The sequence below is a fragment of the Spermophilus citellus genome (assembly GCF_964194105.1).
Source record: "Spermophilus citellus genome assembly, chromosome: 11".
Classification (NCBI taxonomy): Eukaryota; Metazoa; Chordata; class Mammalia; order Rodentia; family Sciuridae; genus Spermophilus; species Spermophilus citellus.
The window spans coordinates 98,493,115-98,511,573 of NC_138192.1; the positions used below are offsets into that span (position 1 = coordinate 98,493,115).

The 18,459-nt window shown below is 41.1% G+C and overlaps 1 protein-coding gene across 1 annotated transcript in view; it reads right to left on the reverse strand.

Annotated features, from left to right (window-relative positions):
* The window catches only part of ANKRD44 (ankyrin repeat domain 44), a 300,661-nt gene extending 282,797 nt beyond the window's left edge, over window positions 1-17,864 (reverse strand). Inside the window, exon 1 of the mRNA XM_081261737.1 lies at window positions 17,582-17,864. Within this exon, the coding sequence (XP_081117863.1) occupies window positions 17,582-17,608 (27 nt within the window). The 5' untranslated portion in view covers window positions 17,609-17,864. The remainder of the gene's footprint in view (window positions 1-17,581) is intronic.
* Between the last annotated feature and the right edge of the window lie 595 nt (window positions 17,865-18,459).

Sequence of the window (18,459 nt, forward strand, 5' to 3'; positions counted from 1 at the left end):
ATCTATTTTCAATCTAGGATATCATCAGTGGACTCATTGCCTAATTCCAAGATCAACAAACCAACCAAGGAATCATCATGTATACTCCCTCAAGCAACTGGTTTGCTATATATCAGTTATAAAAGCAAGATCTGAGTATTCAAATGTGAAAAGTTAGCTTTCAAATACATCAGACTCTAATCAAATTTTAAAACCTACCACCACCACTTACATCTGCTATTATTTGATCAGTTGCATGAGTGGAATGTAATAAAGAGCATGGAGACCTCATCTAACATATCTGAGAGGAAGTCTTTTGGGAAACTAAATAAAGTTTCAAATGTTGGAGAGGTGAATGGCCCAAACTCTCACATATAAAAAACTGACTTCTCACCAAGTATGGAACCGTCCTATAGAAACACAAAAAATTGTGAAAGAAAGGTTATTGGGGTTGATTCATTTAGAATAGTTTTAAGTGAGAATATGTGTAAAGGGCACTAAGCTGGACCGGTTGGTACTCTCCTGTAATCCCAGCTACTCAGGAGGCTGAGGTATTTAAAATGCATCACATCACATTGGGATAAAATTTTATGTAAGGAAATGCAATGAAAATGTAAGTTCAAGGAGGGAAAGGAACAATGTAAAATTTTCAAAACCAAGGAAGTGCTTGCTCAAGTGATTTTTTTTTTTTTTTAAGTGACAGCAGGGCCCATCAAATCACACTGGTGTTTAAATTCCATTCAATACATTTCAAAAAGTGATATGATGTTTTCATTTTTAAAAATCAATATTTATACTGTGCCAACAGTTACATCCTTTGTAACTTTCTAACTTTATGATAAAAGACTTTAGACGTCAATCTAAAAAACCTGCAAGGGACACACAGTTTATAAAATCTTTTGGAAGAAGGGGTTGGGGCTAAAAATGTTACAGTGAGACGCTCCCAGGTTGGCCCCCTCTGTCCACCCAGGATCAGTGGTGGGACTCACACTCTGACTTCTGAGGGCCCAACTAAGCTAGAGGCTTTACACTAAGTACTTACATTAACAGTGAGTTCCTGTGCAGGTCTCGAAAGAGCTGTTCCAGTTAAAGCCTGTCTAAAATCCTCAGGACACACCAAAAAATGTGCTCCTGTACTATTTCCTTGACTAAGAAGTGTTGGGGATAAGCTGTTTCAGACCTGTTCATGTCATGACACACTGAGCTATCAGCCATAGTTCTTAGCTCTACACTTTTTTTTTTTTTTGGTACCAGAGATTGAACTCAAGGGCACTCAACCACTAAGCTACATCCCCAGCCCTATTTTGTATTTATTTAGAGACAGGTTCTCACTGAGTTCCTTAGCACCTCACTATTGCTAAGGCTGGCTTTGAACTCGCGATCCTCCTGCCTCAGCCTCCAGAGCCACAGGGATTACAGGCGTGTGCCACCTCGCCCAGCTGGCTATACACTTTAACCAAGAAAAATTTCCACCTAAAACAACAACAACAAAAATCGCAATATTTCCTACCACCAATCCTTTTACTGGGGCAATTAACACAACAACAACAACAACAAAATTAATTACTTCCTGTCTCATAGTAAAGATCCCAGGAGAATAAATAAGAAACTGGGAAGAATGATGGAAAAGGCAAAACAGTTGCACAAACTGGCAACAGAACATTCATTCATTCAACAGTTACTATTAATCTAGACTGGGTTAACCAGAGTCCAGCATGGTAAAAAGTAGAGATGGAAACATTTCCCCCCCGGAGTGAAGAGCAAATGAATGGTTTAGCTCTGACCTTCCCAAGTCAAACACTGATCAAGAAGCTAAAAATGGACTAAAACCAGAAGTGAGAGGCTCAGTGAAGAAACTCGCCCCCTTGCATGTAAGAAGGAAAGCGAAAGTGTTCATTAAACACATCTGCATTTAGATGCATCTAAACAGTCCTCTGACAGACCTTCCCTTCAGAGAGCCAATTCCAGATACTTCTCATGAAATTCTAAAAGAGAAGACAAAACACATTATGGAGGTATTTGGGGGGAAGGCGGTGAGAAAGCCTTAGTGTTTGGGAACTATTATCAGTAAGTTCCAGCCTTCTGTGTAACACAAAGATCTTCACCCAAAAGGGAGCAATGAGGCAATGTCCTTTTGGCCCTGAACACAATGCGCTCCCTCTTCTAGACCAACTTAGGAGTGAGTGATACATTCTAATCTGGATAATGCATGATATGATACTGGAACTACATAATGATTACCCAGGCATAGTCTGCACTGTTCCATCCCAGGGTGTTTATACAGTGTTTCAAGCTGTACTCTAAATATAACCATAGAAATGACACGTGAAATTATAAGTGCTGTTTAAGAACAGGACAGGCAAATGAAATACACCTCAGACTGAACTGAACCAGAGAAAACAAGAGCTCTTACCTCCACTAAGAATCTGCAAGTTAAGTAACAACCACTTGCCTCAGTTTTCCCTCATAGGGAAATGGGAATCCCAGTGTTCAGCTCCTGTCTCCCCCAGATAATTTGTAATGTTCAGAAAATGGCATACGTCTCCAGAGAGCTTAGGTTCCAAGTCACTGGCAATACTTTCCAAAGCTTTACATTAGTTTCCTTACAAATCTTCTTCATAAACAACTCTTTAGTCCGAATTCTTCCTTTCTTATGAATCAGAAGAGAAAAAAAAAATGAAGTAACTTTTAGATGAATGGTAACATGTGTTGATTGACCTCCCTTCTGCCCCCAACTAATCAGTTCAAAGTGCCCATCTTCTTCCAAGATCAAACAGAACTCCAGGCCTGGGAGGGGTTTTATAATAACTCAACTGACTAGAAGTGCAAGAGCAGGAGGCAGATTCTCATTATAATTGTAATGAAATGAACACTAGAAACCACACACATGTGTGCTCACATATACATGCATGCACACACTTATAACTTCCACAGAAACCACCAGACTTAGCACCTGAGAGAACTTTCTAGAATAAAGGGAAATATCAGATAAATAGACAGCATTCATATTATTTAATTTCTAACTTCCTTTTATAGTTAACTTTAAACAAACATTTTGAAGGTACAACTATCTTTCTGTAAAACTGAAGTCATTTCCAGCTCCATGTTAATCAAGAGTCTATCCAAAAAAAACTAAACATTTAGCACATAATGTAAATAAAAAACACTAAGATTTCTGTTTCACTCTCAAATATAAGAAGTCAAGCTCCTCCCCATCTGAGCCCTTTGAGTGCATCAAAAGTACATGTTAACTGTTTCAGGGTCCACATGTGGAATCTAAAAACCAGTTTAAAAGGCAAGTAATTTAAAATATAAACATATGGCTCTTTCTCTACAGTGTTCCTAGAGGGAGAAGTCTGAGTACAAACAAACTATTGTTTTAAAGAGAATTTTTTTTTTTAATTGAAAGCATACCAAGAAAGCTAACTAAGCTTCTACTTTCTCCTGGAGAAAAGAGCAGCAAGAATTCCCATCTTAATCTAATTAAATGTAGATCAAAGTACAGCCCAGGTAACACTAAGACTCTAAGAGTATAGCACTCAATTTCTGAAAAGCATGATCCCAAGTCTACTGGGGGGTTAGTGTAAGGATTGGCAAGCTTTTTCTGTAAAGGGTCAGATAGTAAATATTTTCAGTTTTGCCAGCCCTTCAATCTCTGTCACAACTACCCAGCTCTACTGCAGCAGCCTAAAAGTGGCACAGATGATATGTTAACAAACCAGGGAGGACATGTTCCAATACAACTTTATTTATGGACACTGAAATTTGCATATATTAAATTTTTGTGTGTCACAAAATATTTTTCTCTTGATCCTTTTCAACCATTTAATAATGCAAAAATCATTCTTAGCTCATGGGCCATTTAAAAGCAGGTGGCGAGGCAAATTTGGCCCACAGACAATAGTCTGCCGAAACCTGGATTAGAGGTATAGAAGACCAGAACAGCCACAAAATAATCTAAAACAACAGCCTCATTTCTTAGGGGAAACTGAGGCCCAGAGAGGTGTAATGACGGGCAGGGTCTAAGAGCCAATTCAGAGCAGAACAAATCTAAGAGAATTACTATTCTGTCCTTGGAAGACTGATTGAAAACGTAAAGTAGTAATGAAAACAAAAATGTCCTTTTGAGTTCAACAGATCAGAACAGGAGGTGGGGAACTTAAAACTAGAACTGTCACAGGAACGTCACAGATTATAGCATAGTAGCCCCAATGCCTTCCTTTACCCTGTGTACAATGATCTCTCTTCTGCTGGTCACAATACCCATACTGAAAGTTTCTGATATATTAGTGGAAGGCCCCTCTGCTGGGTCACAGACCCATCGGCCTGGTCTCTTCAGCCTTCTGAGCTGCACAGCTCTGGTCATTTTTTGTTTGCAGTGTAAGTAACAATCTCCACTTTGCAATCCTACAACACCTAGAAATGAATGTAATTGTGGCTGAAGAGCAGTGATCAATGCCAATTATTGCAAAGAGCAAAATACACCAGGTGATAACCAATCCAACTTAAAGTTCAAGAGCATGTCTAATACCCACCTCAAAAACTAACACAGTCAACCTCCTTCCCATCCCTAATTCCTTCCTCCTATTAAAAAAAAAAAAAAAAAAAGTTTTTCTTCCATCTTTATTTCACTTTTTTGGTTTGTTTTTTTTTTTTGGGGGGGTACCAATTCTCATTATCATTTTCCTACAACCTTTTTATTTTGCTCTATACTTCCACTGAGAAGCTGAAATATGTTTTTAGAGCTAAAATACACCACACACACACACACACACACACACACACACACCCTCATTAAATAACATCCGGTAGTTCTAAAAGAAAAAAAAATCCCAAATTAAAATGACATTTTACAATATGTACTTCATCTGACTTTTTTAATCAGTTTTTTTCCCAGAAACATTTATGGTTTTATACCTCTTACATATTCACTCAAGACATGAAATTTTGCAATGCTTTTTAGACATTCTGCCATGATAACTCCTTTCACGATGACTTTATGAAGACTGTTCTATCAAACTATTTTGCTTTTATGCACTTCCTCAAAAAAAGAAAACAGTTATGCTTCTGTGAAGAGGAAGTGGCATTCTTGTAGTTTTCAGAGTTCTTTTTGAAAACTTAAATTAAGAATAACTACACACTCCTCCTCCAAATCGTTTTGACACACATTTATCCTACTACATCTATCTAAATATAAGATTCTTCTGTCAAATAAACTAAATCAATTGACATGATAATACCAAAATAAAAGAAAAGCACTCTCTGAAATTGTAGGACCCAATTCAAACTCTTTCTACCCATATTATTTAAGTTAGATAAAGCAAAAATAAAATTTAAAGCAAAAAAAAAGCTAAAATCATATTCTTCTAGAGCTAAAATTGGCCTAAAGAACTGGTCTTCTCTGATTTGACACCCAAGGAGCCAGCCCAATTCAGTGATCATTCATTTGAGAACCAACAAATGGCCACTTGATGTACAAATCTCCCCTGATTGTCACAACTTCCCCATGAAGCAAATGTTATTAAACCTATTTTACAACTGAGGAAAGTTGGGTCACAGAAAGCCAGATACAACTAGTGAGGACATCAACTTTAGTATTCTCTCAGCTATATCACTCTCAACTAATATTTTTTAAAACTATTCAAATAAGATGCCATGGTGTTTTTAACAGCATATGTACCAAAGTACAATACCCTGGAACCTTGATATAAGACCCTTTGCTAAAAATCAGAGCTCCTTAGAAGGTTGTTTCTTCCCCTCTACTAAGGAAGGGAACACTAACAAGGAAACCTTACACTCACCTCACAGGCCCTAAGACATAATTACATGGAGACTCCAAGTATCTTAGTCATGTGCTTTCTAAATTACTCATGACAGTATCATTTACTCAAGTGGCAGTTGGCCATTTCTAAAGCTTATGGTCTACAGTATTCTTAAAATCTGGGCTCTGTTAAGAAGGCTGTGGAAGAATTTCACATGTAGAAATAAAGGTATTTCAGCCTGCCCTAAAGCCACACTGAAACCATTGAAGGCAACAACCAATACCCACTTCCTGAGTACTAAGGCATGGCAGCTGGGTTACTGAATTGAGACTTTGTAACTTCTCACTGTCCTTTAAAACTATAAAACATAGTGAAAAAGCCATGGTAACAAAATGGTGGGTCAACTCTAATACCTAAATTAATCCAAGTATCTTACACTGGAATATCTTAAAAGAACGAGCCAAGACTAGGTCTTTCTAAAAGCACACAAGCTAGGATTTCAAGACAGATGCTCAATATCTGGCTGGAATTACAAAGGACTGATGCTAAGTCAATCAACGTGGACCTCACAACCAGCTCAGAAACATATTACTTTAGACAGCAAAACTAGCAGAATCATTTGCTTTTTTTCAACAACCAAAAAGGACTCTAATAACTTTACTAAAGACATCCTATAAAATGAGAATGGAGGGCTTTGGAGGAGCTAAAAAGAAGCAGGAAGAAGTAAAAAGAGAAATTGCTTCCAGAAGGAATGGTCAATGACAATCAGACTGCTGAAGTTTTTTTTTGTGTGTGTTTGTTTCTTGTTTTATAAGGGGTCTCTTTTTTTGTGTGCGCTGGTGGGGGCGGGGGGTACCAGGGATTGAACTCAGGGATACTCAACCACAGAGCCACATCCCCAGCCCTTTTTTGTATTTTATTTAGAGATGGTCTCACTGACTTGTTTAGCACCTCGCTGTTGCTGTCTTTTAACTCACGATCCTCCTGTCTCAGCCTCCTGAGGCGCTGGGATTACAGGAGTGTGCTAGTGGCCTGTCTTCTTTTATTTTTTTTTTCAACATGGAACCACCACATCATCATATTCACATTTTAATCATTAAATGTCTAATAGATATTCAATTTCCCAGTTTTTTTTCATAGAAGTATGTTTTTTAAGTTTGTTTAAATCAGAATCCAAACCTACTCACGTCAATCAGCTTTTAAATTATCTTTTAATCTATGTATTTATATTTCCCTTCTCTTTCATCTTTTTATTTCTTGCAACTGATTTTATCTTTTTAAAAAATGAAGACATTTTCTTCCTGTTGATTTCCCATTATCTAGATATTGCAAGGTAATTTTGTTATTTTTTTAAAAAATTATAAGGTTAAAAACAACCTATCTCCAGACCTACTACATATCCCATCAATGTCCTATACAACAGAAAGCATCCAAGCTCTTTTAATAAGTCCTTGCTATTCCAGGGTACAAGTTTGTCCATGAAATACTATCATGACAAGTAATTCACGCAACAATCTATTTAAGTTGGGGTATCACGGAAACAGAAGGACCCAAAAAGTCTCACCTTACCTTATGTTTCAATAGTATTTGGAACAAGGTAGATACAAGTTAATTTATAAAAGATCTTACACAATGGGCTGGAGTTGTAACTCAGTGGTAGAGCACTTGCCTAGCACATATGAGGCACTAGGTTCAATCCTCAGCATCACATAAAAATAAATAAATAAAAGTACTGTGTCCATTTACAACTAAAAAATATTTTTTAAAAAGTCATGCACAAACCTCATTAATTCAAGTTTCCAGAAGAAGACACAGTACCTATCAGAAAACCTTATAAGAAAGATCTATTAATGAATAAACCCTCTCCTATCCACTTCGGGTTTCTTGTTTGTTTTGCAGTACTGGAGATTAAACCCAGGGCTTCACACATGCTAGGCAAGTACTCTACTCTGAGTATATCCCCAGCCCTCCACTTTGGATATTAGATATTTCTTTACTTCCCACTTCTTTCTACCTAACCAGAACCCTATGCCTCAGTAAATTCAGTTCATAGGTTACCTGACAGGTACATAGCATATCACTCACCCCCAACTGCTGCCTAAATCATTCCCTTCCTCAAATATTAGTTGAACTCCCTCTAGCTCCCTGAAGTCTTTCTTAATGTTTCTGCCCATCTCTGGACTCCTATAGTTCCTAATTAGTACCCCAAATATAGTTTACAACTACAGTACACCTGGTTTAATAGTGGTTTTGTATGTCACCTGTATTCCATAAACATTTGAGGGTCTTCCATGAATAAGGCATTTAATATCATTTCTCTAACTAAATCATGAACTCCAAGAGAAAAAGGGCCTCTTGTGTTACCACACCTTCTTCAGGAAACCAAGAGTATAAGGGTTAAGGATGTGCACCTTGGAGTCAAACTTTGCCTAGGTGTGACTCCCAGGTCATAGAACCTAAACAAATTACTTAATCTCACTGGGTGTGGTGGCACCCCCCTGTGATCCCAGCTCATTCGGAGGTTGAGGCAGAAGGATTGCAAGTAGGAGGCCAACCTCAGCAACACCCTGTCTCAAAATATATATTTTTTAAAAGAGCTGGGAGGGAGTGTGTACCTCAGTGATAGGGTGCTTGTCTGAGATACATGAGGTTCTGGGTTCAACCCCCAGGACTGGAAAAAAACAGTGAAACTCTCAGTTCTCATTTTCCTCATTTATAAAATGAAATGATGGTCAGCTCTCTCTCACAGAAATGTTGTTAGGATTAAATTGCGTAGAAAATAATTACTGTCTTAGCTCCTCATTTCCAATTCTCTATGTGTGGTTTCTAACTATTTTATTGTAGCTGTTCTGACCTATTCTTGTCTTTTGTAGGAAGAAGGAGAGTAGAGAGCCCCAGCAAAGTCATTGCTAGATAGACAATGCTTCTTGAACATTCTTTGCATGACTGAAAACACACGGGATCCCCTTTGCATGAATATGTGTGCCCCTTTCCATAATATTTAGGGTCAACATTTCCCTTCCCCTAGTGTTACCCTGATACTTCCCTTGAGGGGAAAAAAATGGAATTTACTCAGAATCAACTACATCACTAACCAGTTTAAAAGCTCAGTTTAAAAAGTGGAGAAATATAATCAGAAAAGATAATATATGATCTCTTGTCTTTTAATAGGGAAACAATTATTTTTAATTTTGTTTGAATGAAAATCCAATATTCATAGATATGGACATTAGTGTATATATACTTACATATTTATTTCATTCATTTAACTATTTGAGCATTTATTATATGCCTTACACTGTTCTAAGTGCTAAAGACACAGTAGTGAATGAACTAACCCAACCCCCCCCCAAAATTTTTTGTTTTGTCCTATTATTTATCTCTCTCTCCTGTACATAAGATTTTATTTTAAAGGAGGTGGTCATGGGTAAATATGTGATATAGTTAGTACGAAGAAAAATAAAGACAGACAGGAAATAGGGGGTGGTCATTTTAACTAGAGTGGTCAGGGAGAGCCTCACTGAGAAGGTAATATCTGAGAGGAGACCTGAAGGAAGGGAGGGAGTCATGCACATATCTGGAGAAGAGCTTCTCAGGGCAAGGGAACTGCAAGGGTCCTGAAGCAGGAGGCACCTGACATGTTCAGGCCACAGTGACTGGAGCTGAGAAGCCAGGAGGTAGGGGCACGTAGAGAGGACTGCAGGTAGAGGGGTTAATAGGTCATACAACAACCTTAGCCTTTACTGCGTGAGACTGGAGGGTTTTGAGCAGAGGGGTGACATGATCTGAGTCCCATCACTCTTACAGCTATGCTGAGAATAGAGTGTAGGGGCCGGGATCAGATGAGGCCAGACCAGTCAGGTGGCTGCCATAATAATCCAGGTGGTGGTTTGGTCAGCTAGCAAAAAGTAAAAAGTAGAGCCAAAAAGACTATATGATACTAGCCTATAACATGTACTAAAAATACATTAAAAATAAAAGCTTACAGGAATGACTTTAAAAGAAATATGAATTTTAATATCTTCTTTCCCAAATGCAAGCTCAGTAAGCCATCCTGCTCATGCCTTGAGTACAGGTATCAGCCCCTTTGGGCCATTGTTTAACTCTTACTGATTGTCCCAGGTAACCTGAATTTCTGCCTCGTGTTCTATCCTTACCCTTTTCCTCTGCTTACTTTCCAAACTTTCTCTTCCTGTTCAGCTGTTTTAGGCACCAAAACAAGCCTCCTCCACAGAAACCAGACCATATCTACACATTAGAGCCTGGTGACTGCACATAGAAATTTCCTTCCCTCCTTGAGGAAGTCTGTAGTTCCCCTGTCAACTGTACCCAACATCAACAGCTGAGAAACAGACTTGTAAGACCCAGTGGTTACCATGGAGCTCCATGGAGCAGCATCTTGCCTGGAAGAACCCACGGCATTTGTGGATGGCTAAAGTGGGCCCCAGCTCACCACAGCTCATGAGACACAGCAGGGAGGTCTGCGAGGACTATGCCTCTTGCCCTGCAAGAAGTTCAAGAAAATTCCCAAAGGACTATGCTGGGAACAACCATGGGAGTGGTATGTCCCCACATCCAGGCTAGGATCCTGGAGATCCCAGAAGATGCCATTCTTGGGGCAAGGACCCCTGACTCTTACATAAAAGTCAGAATGTGTTTATCAGACCCGGGAAACTCTAATGCTGCCATGGAGGGAGATCAGAAGTTCACGGAAGGCAGTGACTTTTTCAAGTCAAATTCTACAAGTTGAGAAAAGATTGACAGTGAGGTCTGTGGGAACTGAGAATGTTAGATAAAGCTTCAAAGAATTGAATGGATTCTCTACCTTCCACCCTCTTTTTATGCACAAAGAAACTAAGGCTAGGACTTGCTCAAAGTCATAGGATCGTTATAACAACCTCATAAGCAGAATAAAAGTCTTCTAATTCCCAGTCTAGTGTTATTCATTTAAATGAACCAAAGCAAAACAAAATCAAATTAATATTAAAAAGTTTAAAGACAGGTTAGAACCATGATTAAATTTCCGTGTCTGGGCCACAAACAGATGTTTCTACAAATCTCTCTAATATTACTAGAGCTCTAGAAGCTTCCTTGGAGCAATATGTTCTTCTGGTATTAAAGATACCCTAGAGGGTTACAGTGAGTTGGTTAAAACTCACTGGGGCAAGAATGAGGCAAACTCCAGGCATGTGAAAGCCAAGAAATACAAGCAAACATTGGCTTGATAAAGCCTGAAGCAGCCCAAAAGGAGGTCATACATTTCTTATTTATTTAATTAATAGAATACTAGACAATTTTTCGACAGAGGAGGCAAATGAAACAATCCCAAAAAGTTACAAATACCATAATTTAACACTAGATTCATGAACTTCAGCCTCTTTGGCGACCAATGTTTTGACAAACATGAACACTGATAAGAAAAAAAGTGTCTGCTCTCTTCAACTTCTGAAAATAGCCAGCGGCAAATAAGATGTAAATAAAAGAGTAATGAAAGAATAATCTATAAAATAGATGATCTTGGATTATCCATAGATTAAAATAGGGGGAAGAATAAGAATCAGTTCCTAAATCATAGAATGTGGTTATAACCCTCTTCAGGAACCTGAAGTAGACGGTTTGACTTTGTTACCTGGACAGCCAAATTAGGGCTTACCTGCAAATATACCCTTCATAAACCATTTGTAAGAAAGACTATCACAGAGGCCTCCAGGACAAGGCCTGAATCACACAGAGAGGGGGAAGAGCTGAAGCACCCTCAGGGCAACCAGTTCAATGTCTTCATTTGACAAAGAGGAACCTGAAGCCCACATGCCAAGTGTTGGTTAATGTCCAACCTACGCTGACTCCTTTGTCTTATGCCCTCAGCAAATGCTGATGATCTTCCCACTGTCCCCCATCCTTGACTACAAGAGTCAGAATGCTTCTACCAGATTGCTTCTGCAACCCTGTGACCAACTAATCAGAGCCTATGCGTGAGACGGAGCCTTTTTCTAATCCTGACCTTGCATAAGGCAATGAAACAGTCTTTGTCATACCTGCTACGGAGTAGACCTGATTTGAGAGAAAGACGAGTCTGCTGGTCAAACTAGTTCACTGTCACCATCAAGCCTGAGATGAGCAAACATAAGAGTCAATGTATGACTCTATATGTGACCAAATGTCCAGGTTGACCTAGACAGTCCTGGTTCATGTCCAATTCCCAGCTTTATAGTACCCCCTAGCATTTTCAAAAGTGTCCTCGTTTGGATTTTTAAAATTCCATGGTCATCCTAAATCTATATAGCTCCTGTTTGTATACATGATGTGTAAAACACACACACACACACACACACACACACACACAGCGCCAGTCACCAGTAGTTTTCCCATTCAAAGGGACTTTCAAATAATACTAAACCCCAAGAAGCCTTGAAAAGGCCTCAGGACCACAATTTTGGCCCATCTTTTTTAATATATTAGCTTTAATATGGGATTTTCTTTAGGAAAAACAAAAGGGAATGGCATAGCTTAAACAAGTTTGAAAAAACCACAGGATTATTGGATATTTGTAGTTCCTGCTTATTTAATTTATTTCATGTTATACTCTAGTCTATAAGAATTTACATTATATCATCAAAATATATAAATCTTTTTAAAGTATGTTTCAGTTCTATTTCTGGTACAATGATTATACATTTTCTGAGTTTATGTTCACTCTCCATTTATAGAAAAAGGAAGTAAAGGCTGAACTCTTCTCTTTTTAATAGGTTCAATCAACCCAGGGTTAGCTAGGCCTGGTGTGCTGATGCTAGACTTAAGCTAGAGCAGCCAATGGTGCGTGTAAGAGAAGCATGAGATTATTTAGAAAAGCCACTGGTCAAGAGAACATAGATATCAGCTATGCACACAAGTGAAAAATACTGATATTATCACAAGGAAAGTTTAAAAATTGTACCTGGATACCTAAACAGAAAACTAGAAGGAAATATATCAAAATGTCAGAAGTAGTTATCTCTGAGTATAAAGACTTTGGATAGCTTCAATGAGTTGTCTTTATACTTATCTAGCTTTCTGATCTCCTATGATGATTACAGTTTGTGTGTTATATAAAATATAAGCAAGAAAAAAATCACCAAGCTACCAACACACCATTCATCAGAGTAGGGAGGTGGCAAGGCTTAATGACAAAAGCCAGGCATAACCCATACACACACCAAGCAAGAGCAGAGGCCTCAGAGCAGCTCCTTATTCTAACAGAAATGGGTCTGACCCTAAGAGGTAGGAGGAATACCGAGAATGCAACTTATCCAATGTCTTGCCTGTAAATAAGAGTGGGTGTCCATTACCCTATGTCTGCACTGCCCCTTCAACTATGAAAAGTATAGCCTTGTGGTCAAAGCCGCACCTGTGCTATCAGACTGCCAGGGTAGGACACTGTGCTCAATCACTTACTGGGCGTGTGACCTTGAACCAGTCAATTAGCCTCCCTACTCTTGTTTTCGCATCTATAAAATAAGAATCACAGCACCACCTACTTCCTAGGGTGACTATGAGGATAGAGATGATTCACAGCAAGGGCCCAACATACAATAAGGGCACAATAAATGTAGGCCACTATTAGGCGGAGGCCATGAAATACCAGCCTTAAGTTCCCCAAACCATGTGCCTAGGTCACAGAACAACCAAACAAGGGTCCAAAAAGTAAAGCCTTTCATTCGCTTCTTCTGTGAAGGCTGGATTGCAGCATAGTGCCTGCTTTACAACCATGCTCTAGGGACCAATGGAAGGACAAGGGCAGCCCAGTATAATACACAGCATGTCCCAGAGCCCCACACTATATGGAGTGGAAATCCTGCTTTCAGAGTTACAGGATTTTTAGTCTCTTCCTGCTGCCACAGCTGCCAGCCACAGCCTTTGGCAAAGAGGTGGGTGAGTCAAGGGTGAGCTAGGACTTGGCAAGGGGACACCAAACCAGAAGGCCTCCAGGCAGGAAGCTCCAAAAGAGCCACCTGCCGAAGCAGTTGAAGCAGTTTGTCTGCCGACAGCCTTCACAGAGATGTAGGTAGTGTTCTGCTGCCACTAGCAAATTTTAGAAGTCCAAAAGAACTTATCATCCTGATTTTATAACTTTGGAAAAAAAATTGGGGGAGGGGGATGGAGAAGAAGCCCAGCTAAAGCTATGACCACACATTTAAATCACTGCAATGACTTAACTATAAGACATAAGGAACACTCCAAAAAAGTTCAATGATCAAATCAATTTGCAAAAAGTTTCAGGGCTATCTTAAGCCAAACTGTATTACATGTGTATGTGATAAAAAACCTTCTGTCTCAAACTTACAACTAGCTCACTTTTCCAAAGATATAAATAAATGTCTTAATGCCCACCAATGAGGAAATAATTATGCTATTATATTAATCACATAGTTTGAGAATGTTCTATGCTGCATAGGGTAACCAATTTCTCCCAGTCCGCCTGGAAATCTCCCAGTTTTAGCACAAAATGGTAGAAACTAGGTGAACTAGGATGGTTGATCTCCCTAACACTGTGCAAGAAAAATGGTATATGTCCTATAAAGAAGAAAACAGAAGAGGCACAGTTACAAATGCAGAAGTGCAAAATGACAAGTTTGTTTGTAGCAATAGCTTCCAGTTCCTTTACATCGTTTAAAAAAAAAAAAAAAGACTAAAAACCACAATGGCCTCTCCCTTCCCACTTACTTTTTACTTTCCAAAACAGTTAGAAAAAGGCATGCTCCTTCTCTGGCATGACTGAGATATCACTGCAGGATTGACTGCATACCTGTATACCCAGAGACTCAGGAGACTGAGGCAAGACGATCACAAGTTGGAGGCCAGCCTCAGCAACTTAGGGAGACCCTGTCTCAAAATAACAAAAGAACTAGGGATATAGCTCAGTGGTAAAGAACCCCTGGGTTCTATCCCTAGTACTGAAAAAAAATTAATAATAAAAAAAAGACAAACTAAGACAACTTGACACTCAGGTTATTAACAGCAAGACTGTATCCTCAAAAGAAAAATTCAAAAGCTGTGGCAAGAATCAAGATTCAGGGATAGGGATATAGCTCAGTGGTGGAGCACTTGCCTACTATCCACAAGGCCCTGGATTTAATCTCCAGAATGGCACATAAAGTTAGATTCACCTCACAAATTTTACAAATGGGGGAGGAATGAAGAAATGGTTGTCTTACAATCATTAAGTGGAGAGCAGGCCCTCTCCTACAAATTCTAAGGCAGGGATTCCAAACAGGTACAGCACCTCCCCACAGTGATAGAGCTGAACTCTTCTAGAAAGAGCTCAAACCAAAGGGTTGTCAAAGTAAGTACGTGAGGTTAAGAACCAACTTCTAAGAACTGAATTTCAGACAGAAAAAGTAAGACTATATAAGGAAAGAAAAACACACTATCTGGCCTAAAGAAACAGAAACCACCATTGCTCACCACCCCACACCACCCTGCCTATACCACCTCCACACAGTCTCCTAAAGGCTTGTCCCAAGACAGACTGGCAATTATCAGATGTTCTTGAATCTTAGAACTCCTCAGATTTGCACAAATAAAATTTGTGCATCTCTTTCTTTCTCTCCAAAGCAATTCTAGTTTACTGGGGGAAGGAAGGAGATGATTTAGAAACATAAGACAAACATCTTTGAAAACCCTACTGATAAGCCCTGTAGAATAACTTCCTTTCTTTCTTTTTTTTTTTTAAGAAAGAGTGAGAGAGGAGAGAGAGTGAGAGAGAGAGAGAGAATTTTTAATATTTATTTTTTAGTTCTCGGCGGACACAACATCTTTGTTGGTATATGGTGCTGAGGATCAAACCCGGCGAGCGCGCTACCACTTGAGCCACATCCCCAGCCCAACTTCCTTTCTTTCTAAGACCAGTAGTATTTTCTTTCTTTCTTTCTTTCTTCATTTATTTATTTATTTTTGTAATACACTTTGCACTAGAGTTGGTCTTGATATCTTGATTTAAGAAAGAGTGGCTTCTTGTAACCCTTTCAACACATCCGGTAATTTTTACAAACTCTAGCAGAAAGCACAGGAGGCTGGAAGACAGGAGACAGGATTTGGTTCCAGATCTACAGGTAAATAGCTATGGTCCTTGGGGAAGAACTGCTTCCCTTCTGCAGATCTGCTTCTTCATTTAGAAAGTGAGAGATTCTGATGAGATCAGCTTTACCATCCTTACAACTCTAAAAGTCTATGTGAAATTCTTTCATGTGTGATAATAATGCTTATTAGGACCATTTTTTTTTGTACTTTGCAGATTTAAGAATTAACAGTAAGGATAGTAATGTATACCAGCAAAGTACACACTAAAACGGTAAGATTAAAAAAAAAAAAAAAAGCAAATGTCCAACAGTTGTCAAAGCATGGGAACAAAAGGTAGACGAATCCAAATATCAACTTACAAAAACTTTTAAATGCTCAGAAACCAATAAGAATAAGTATTCATCACAATTATGCTGTTCTTTCTTCTAAAAGTTTATGATAGCATGAGTTTTAACTAAATGATTTATGCATCCTCCCAAAAAAAGATAGACCTATGTAGACCTTTTCCAAGGGGTGAAGGAACCTGTGAATACTTAGGGAAAACAAACCAGAAACTTTTATTCTACAGGGAAGAGCATCATTGCAAATATTTTTTCAATCAATTGCATTTAAGTTGCAGGATACTAGATGGATCCTAACCAGAAAAAAAAAAGAAGAAGAACCAGATGCAACCCACTCCAGAAGTTTGAGATGTTTAATATAATACAAGGGCAGGCACATTTGACCCCATGCATCAAAGTCAAGACTGCCTCTCCTCTCACTAGGGCCCCCAAAACAATGTTCATTTCACTATCCACAAATAAATGGGAGGGGATGGGCAGGGAGGAGGAAGCTGTTTCCTTATTTTGTGAGAAGAGATGCAAAGAGTTTTGTCGTGTAACTTGGTTGGGCGATTGTGAGTTCTGTATCCTAAGAGCAGCAGAGTCCGCAAAGGGAGGGAGAGGTGGTGTCATCCCATAGATCTGCAGCAAGAACTGTCAGTTGGATTCAGGAAATAATTCCACATCTCTTAGCCAGGACTCCAGAGCTGCCCCGTGTGGTGTCTCAGCAAGGAAAGCAACAAAGCTGATGGACATAGGCATAAACCCACTGCCTGGAACTGAAGCCTCAGACCCATCTTCACCTATCACTCAGACACCACCCAGAGCCCAGAGCGCATCTCCAAGTGTACCCATCCCGCACTACGCACATACAGCCTCGGGGCAACTAAAGAGGAAGTCAGGATGTCAAATCAAACGGATAAAGACAACCCAACCACTTGAGAACGTCAGTCTGTGCCGGTCTCCTGCTTGGCTTGAGGAGGGGTCCCAGGCTGCGATCCTTTCTCCTTCAGCGTCCACTGTCCTCCTCCCACCAGCGTGAAAGAGCAGTCCCTGGGCAGCCACGGGCCGGCTAAGCCCAAGCTGCGCAGCACTGTAGGAGCCGGAGGAGCATTCCAGCCTCCCCTCCCCCTGCCTAGTGATGACCCGTGTACAACGCACACCCGCATGCACACCGGCGCACCAGTGCTTGGGCTGCGCCAGGGGCTGGCGGACCCTTCCCCAGCCCCCGGCACATCAAGGCACCAGAGCCCAACGCACTGCTGCGATGGCCTGGGCGGGACCGCGCAGCGGGGAGAGCCACAGCCGCCGGCTCTCGGAGGCGCCCAGCGGCCGCACACACTCCTCCCGGCACCGCGAGTAAACAGCTCGCGGGCGCGCTCTGTGCCGCGCCCCCATCCCCCCGCGGGGCTCCGCACCGCCCCGCGCCCGCGCGTCCCGCCCGCCAGCGCCGCCGCCCCCTACCTGATCCGTGAGTTTGAGCACTGCCATTCTTCCGCTCCTTCTCGAACACACACATACAGGTCCCCGGTCTGCAGATGTCACGCCAGGAGCCGGGGAAGCGGAAGGGATTGCCAGGGGAAGGGAGAAGAATCTGGCTCCCGAATTTGACAGCCCTCCCCCTGCTCCTCCTCTGCCTCCTCCCTCCTCCTCCCGCCGAGAGGCTGACACTGGCTAGTGGGGTTTGCAGCCGAGCCCGCCCGCCTTTATACAGGAAGTGCTGGCTGCTGCCAGCCGGGCCGCCACTGACATCACCGCGCGCTGGCTCGCTAGCTCGCGGCCGCGCCGCCTGGGCCGACGCTGCCTCCTGCCGCCCGCAGCCGCGCCTCGCAGCCGGCGGCCCCCGGCGCGCTGCCACCGGACGCGACTGCAGCCTGCTTTCCGCACCTGCACACTGATCCCCGCAAGCCGGACTCCGGCCAGGCCGCCCCGGTCCTTCCTTGCTAGTCTCTCTCTCTCTCTCTCATACACACACCCTCATGGGCAAATCCGTGCGGATGTACCCCGATGGGGGCACACGCCACCTACTGTAACCTGGGAGACTGCGTCACACCCCCTTACCTAACCCTCTTCCCCTAACCAGAATCAGATTGTTCCAACACTCCCAGTTATCCCACCTCAGTCAGAGCCCACAGTTTTGATACTCTTTGTTTAGTGCAGGGGGGTCCTGGACACACTGTGATTCTTTAGGGAAGCCTTACAAATGTTTGCTCCTCAAACACTTGGTGGGGGTGAGGGGGAAAACCAGGGGCTCTGACCCTTACATTCACCTTGATCTCCAGCCACCTTCCAGCAAAATACATACCATCCTCAAGTTCTAACACCCTGAGTTTGAGTGTTCA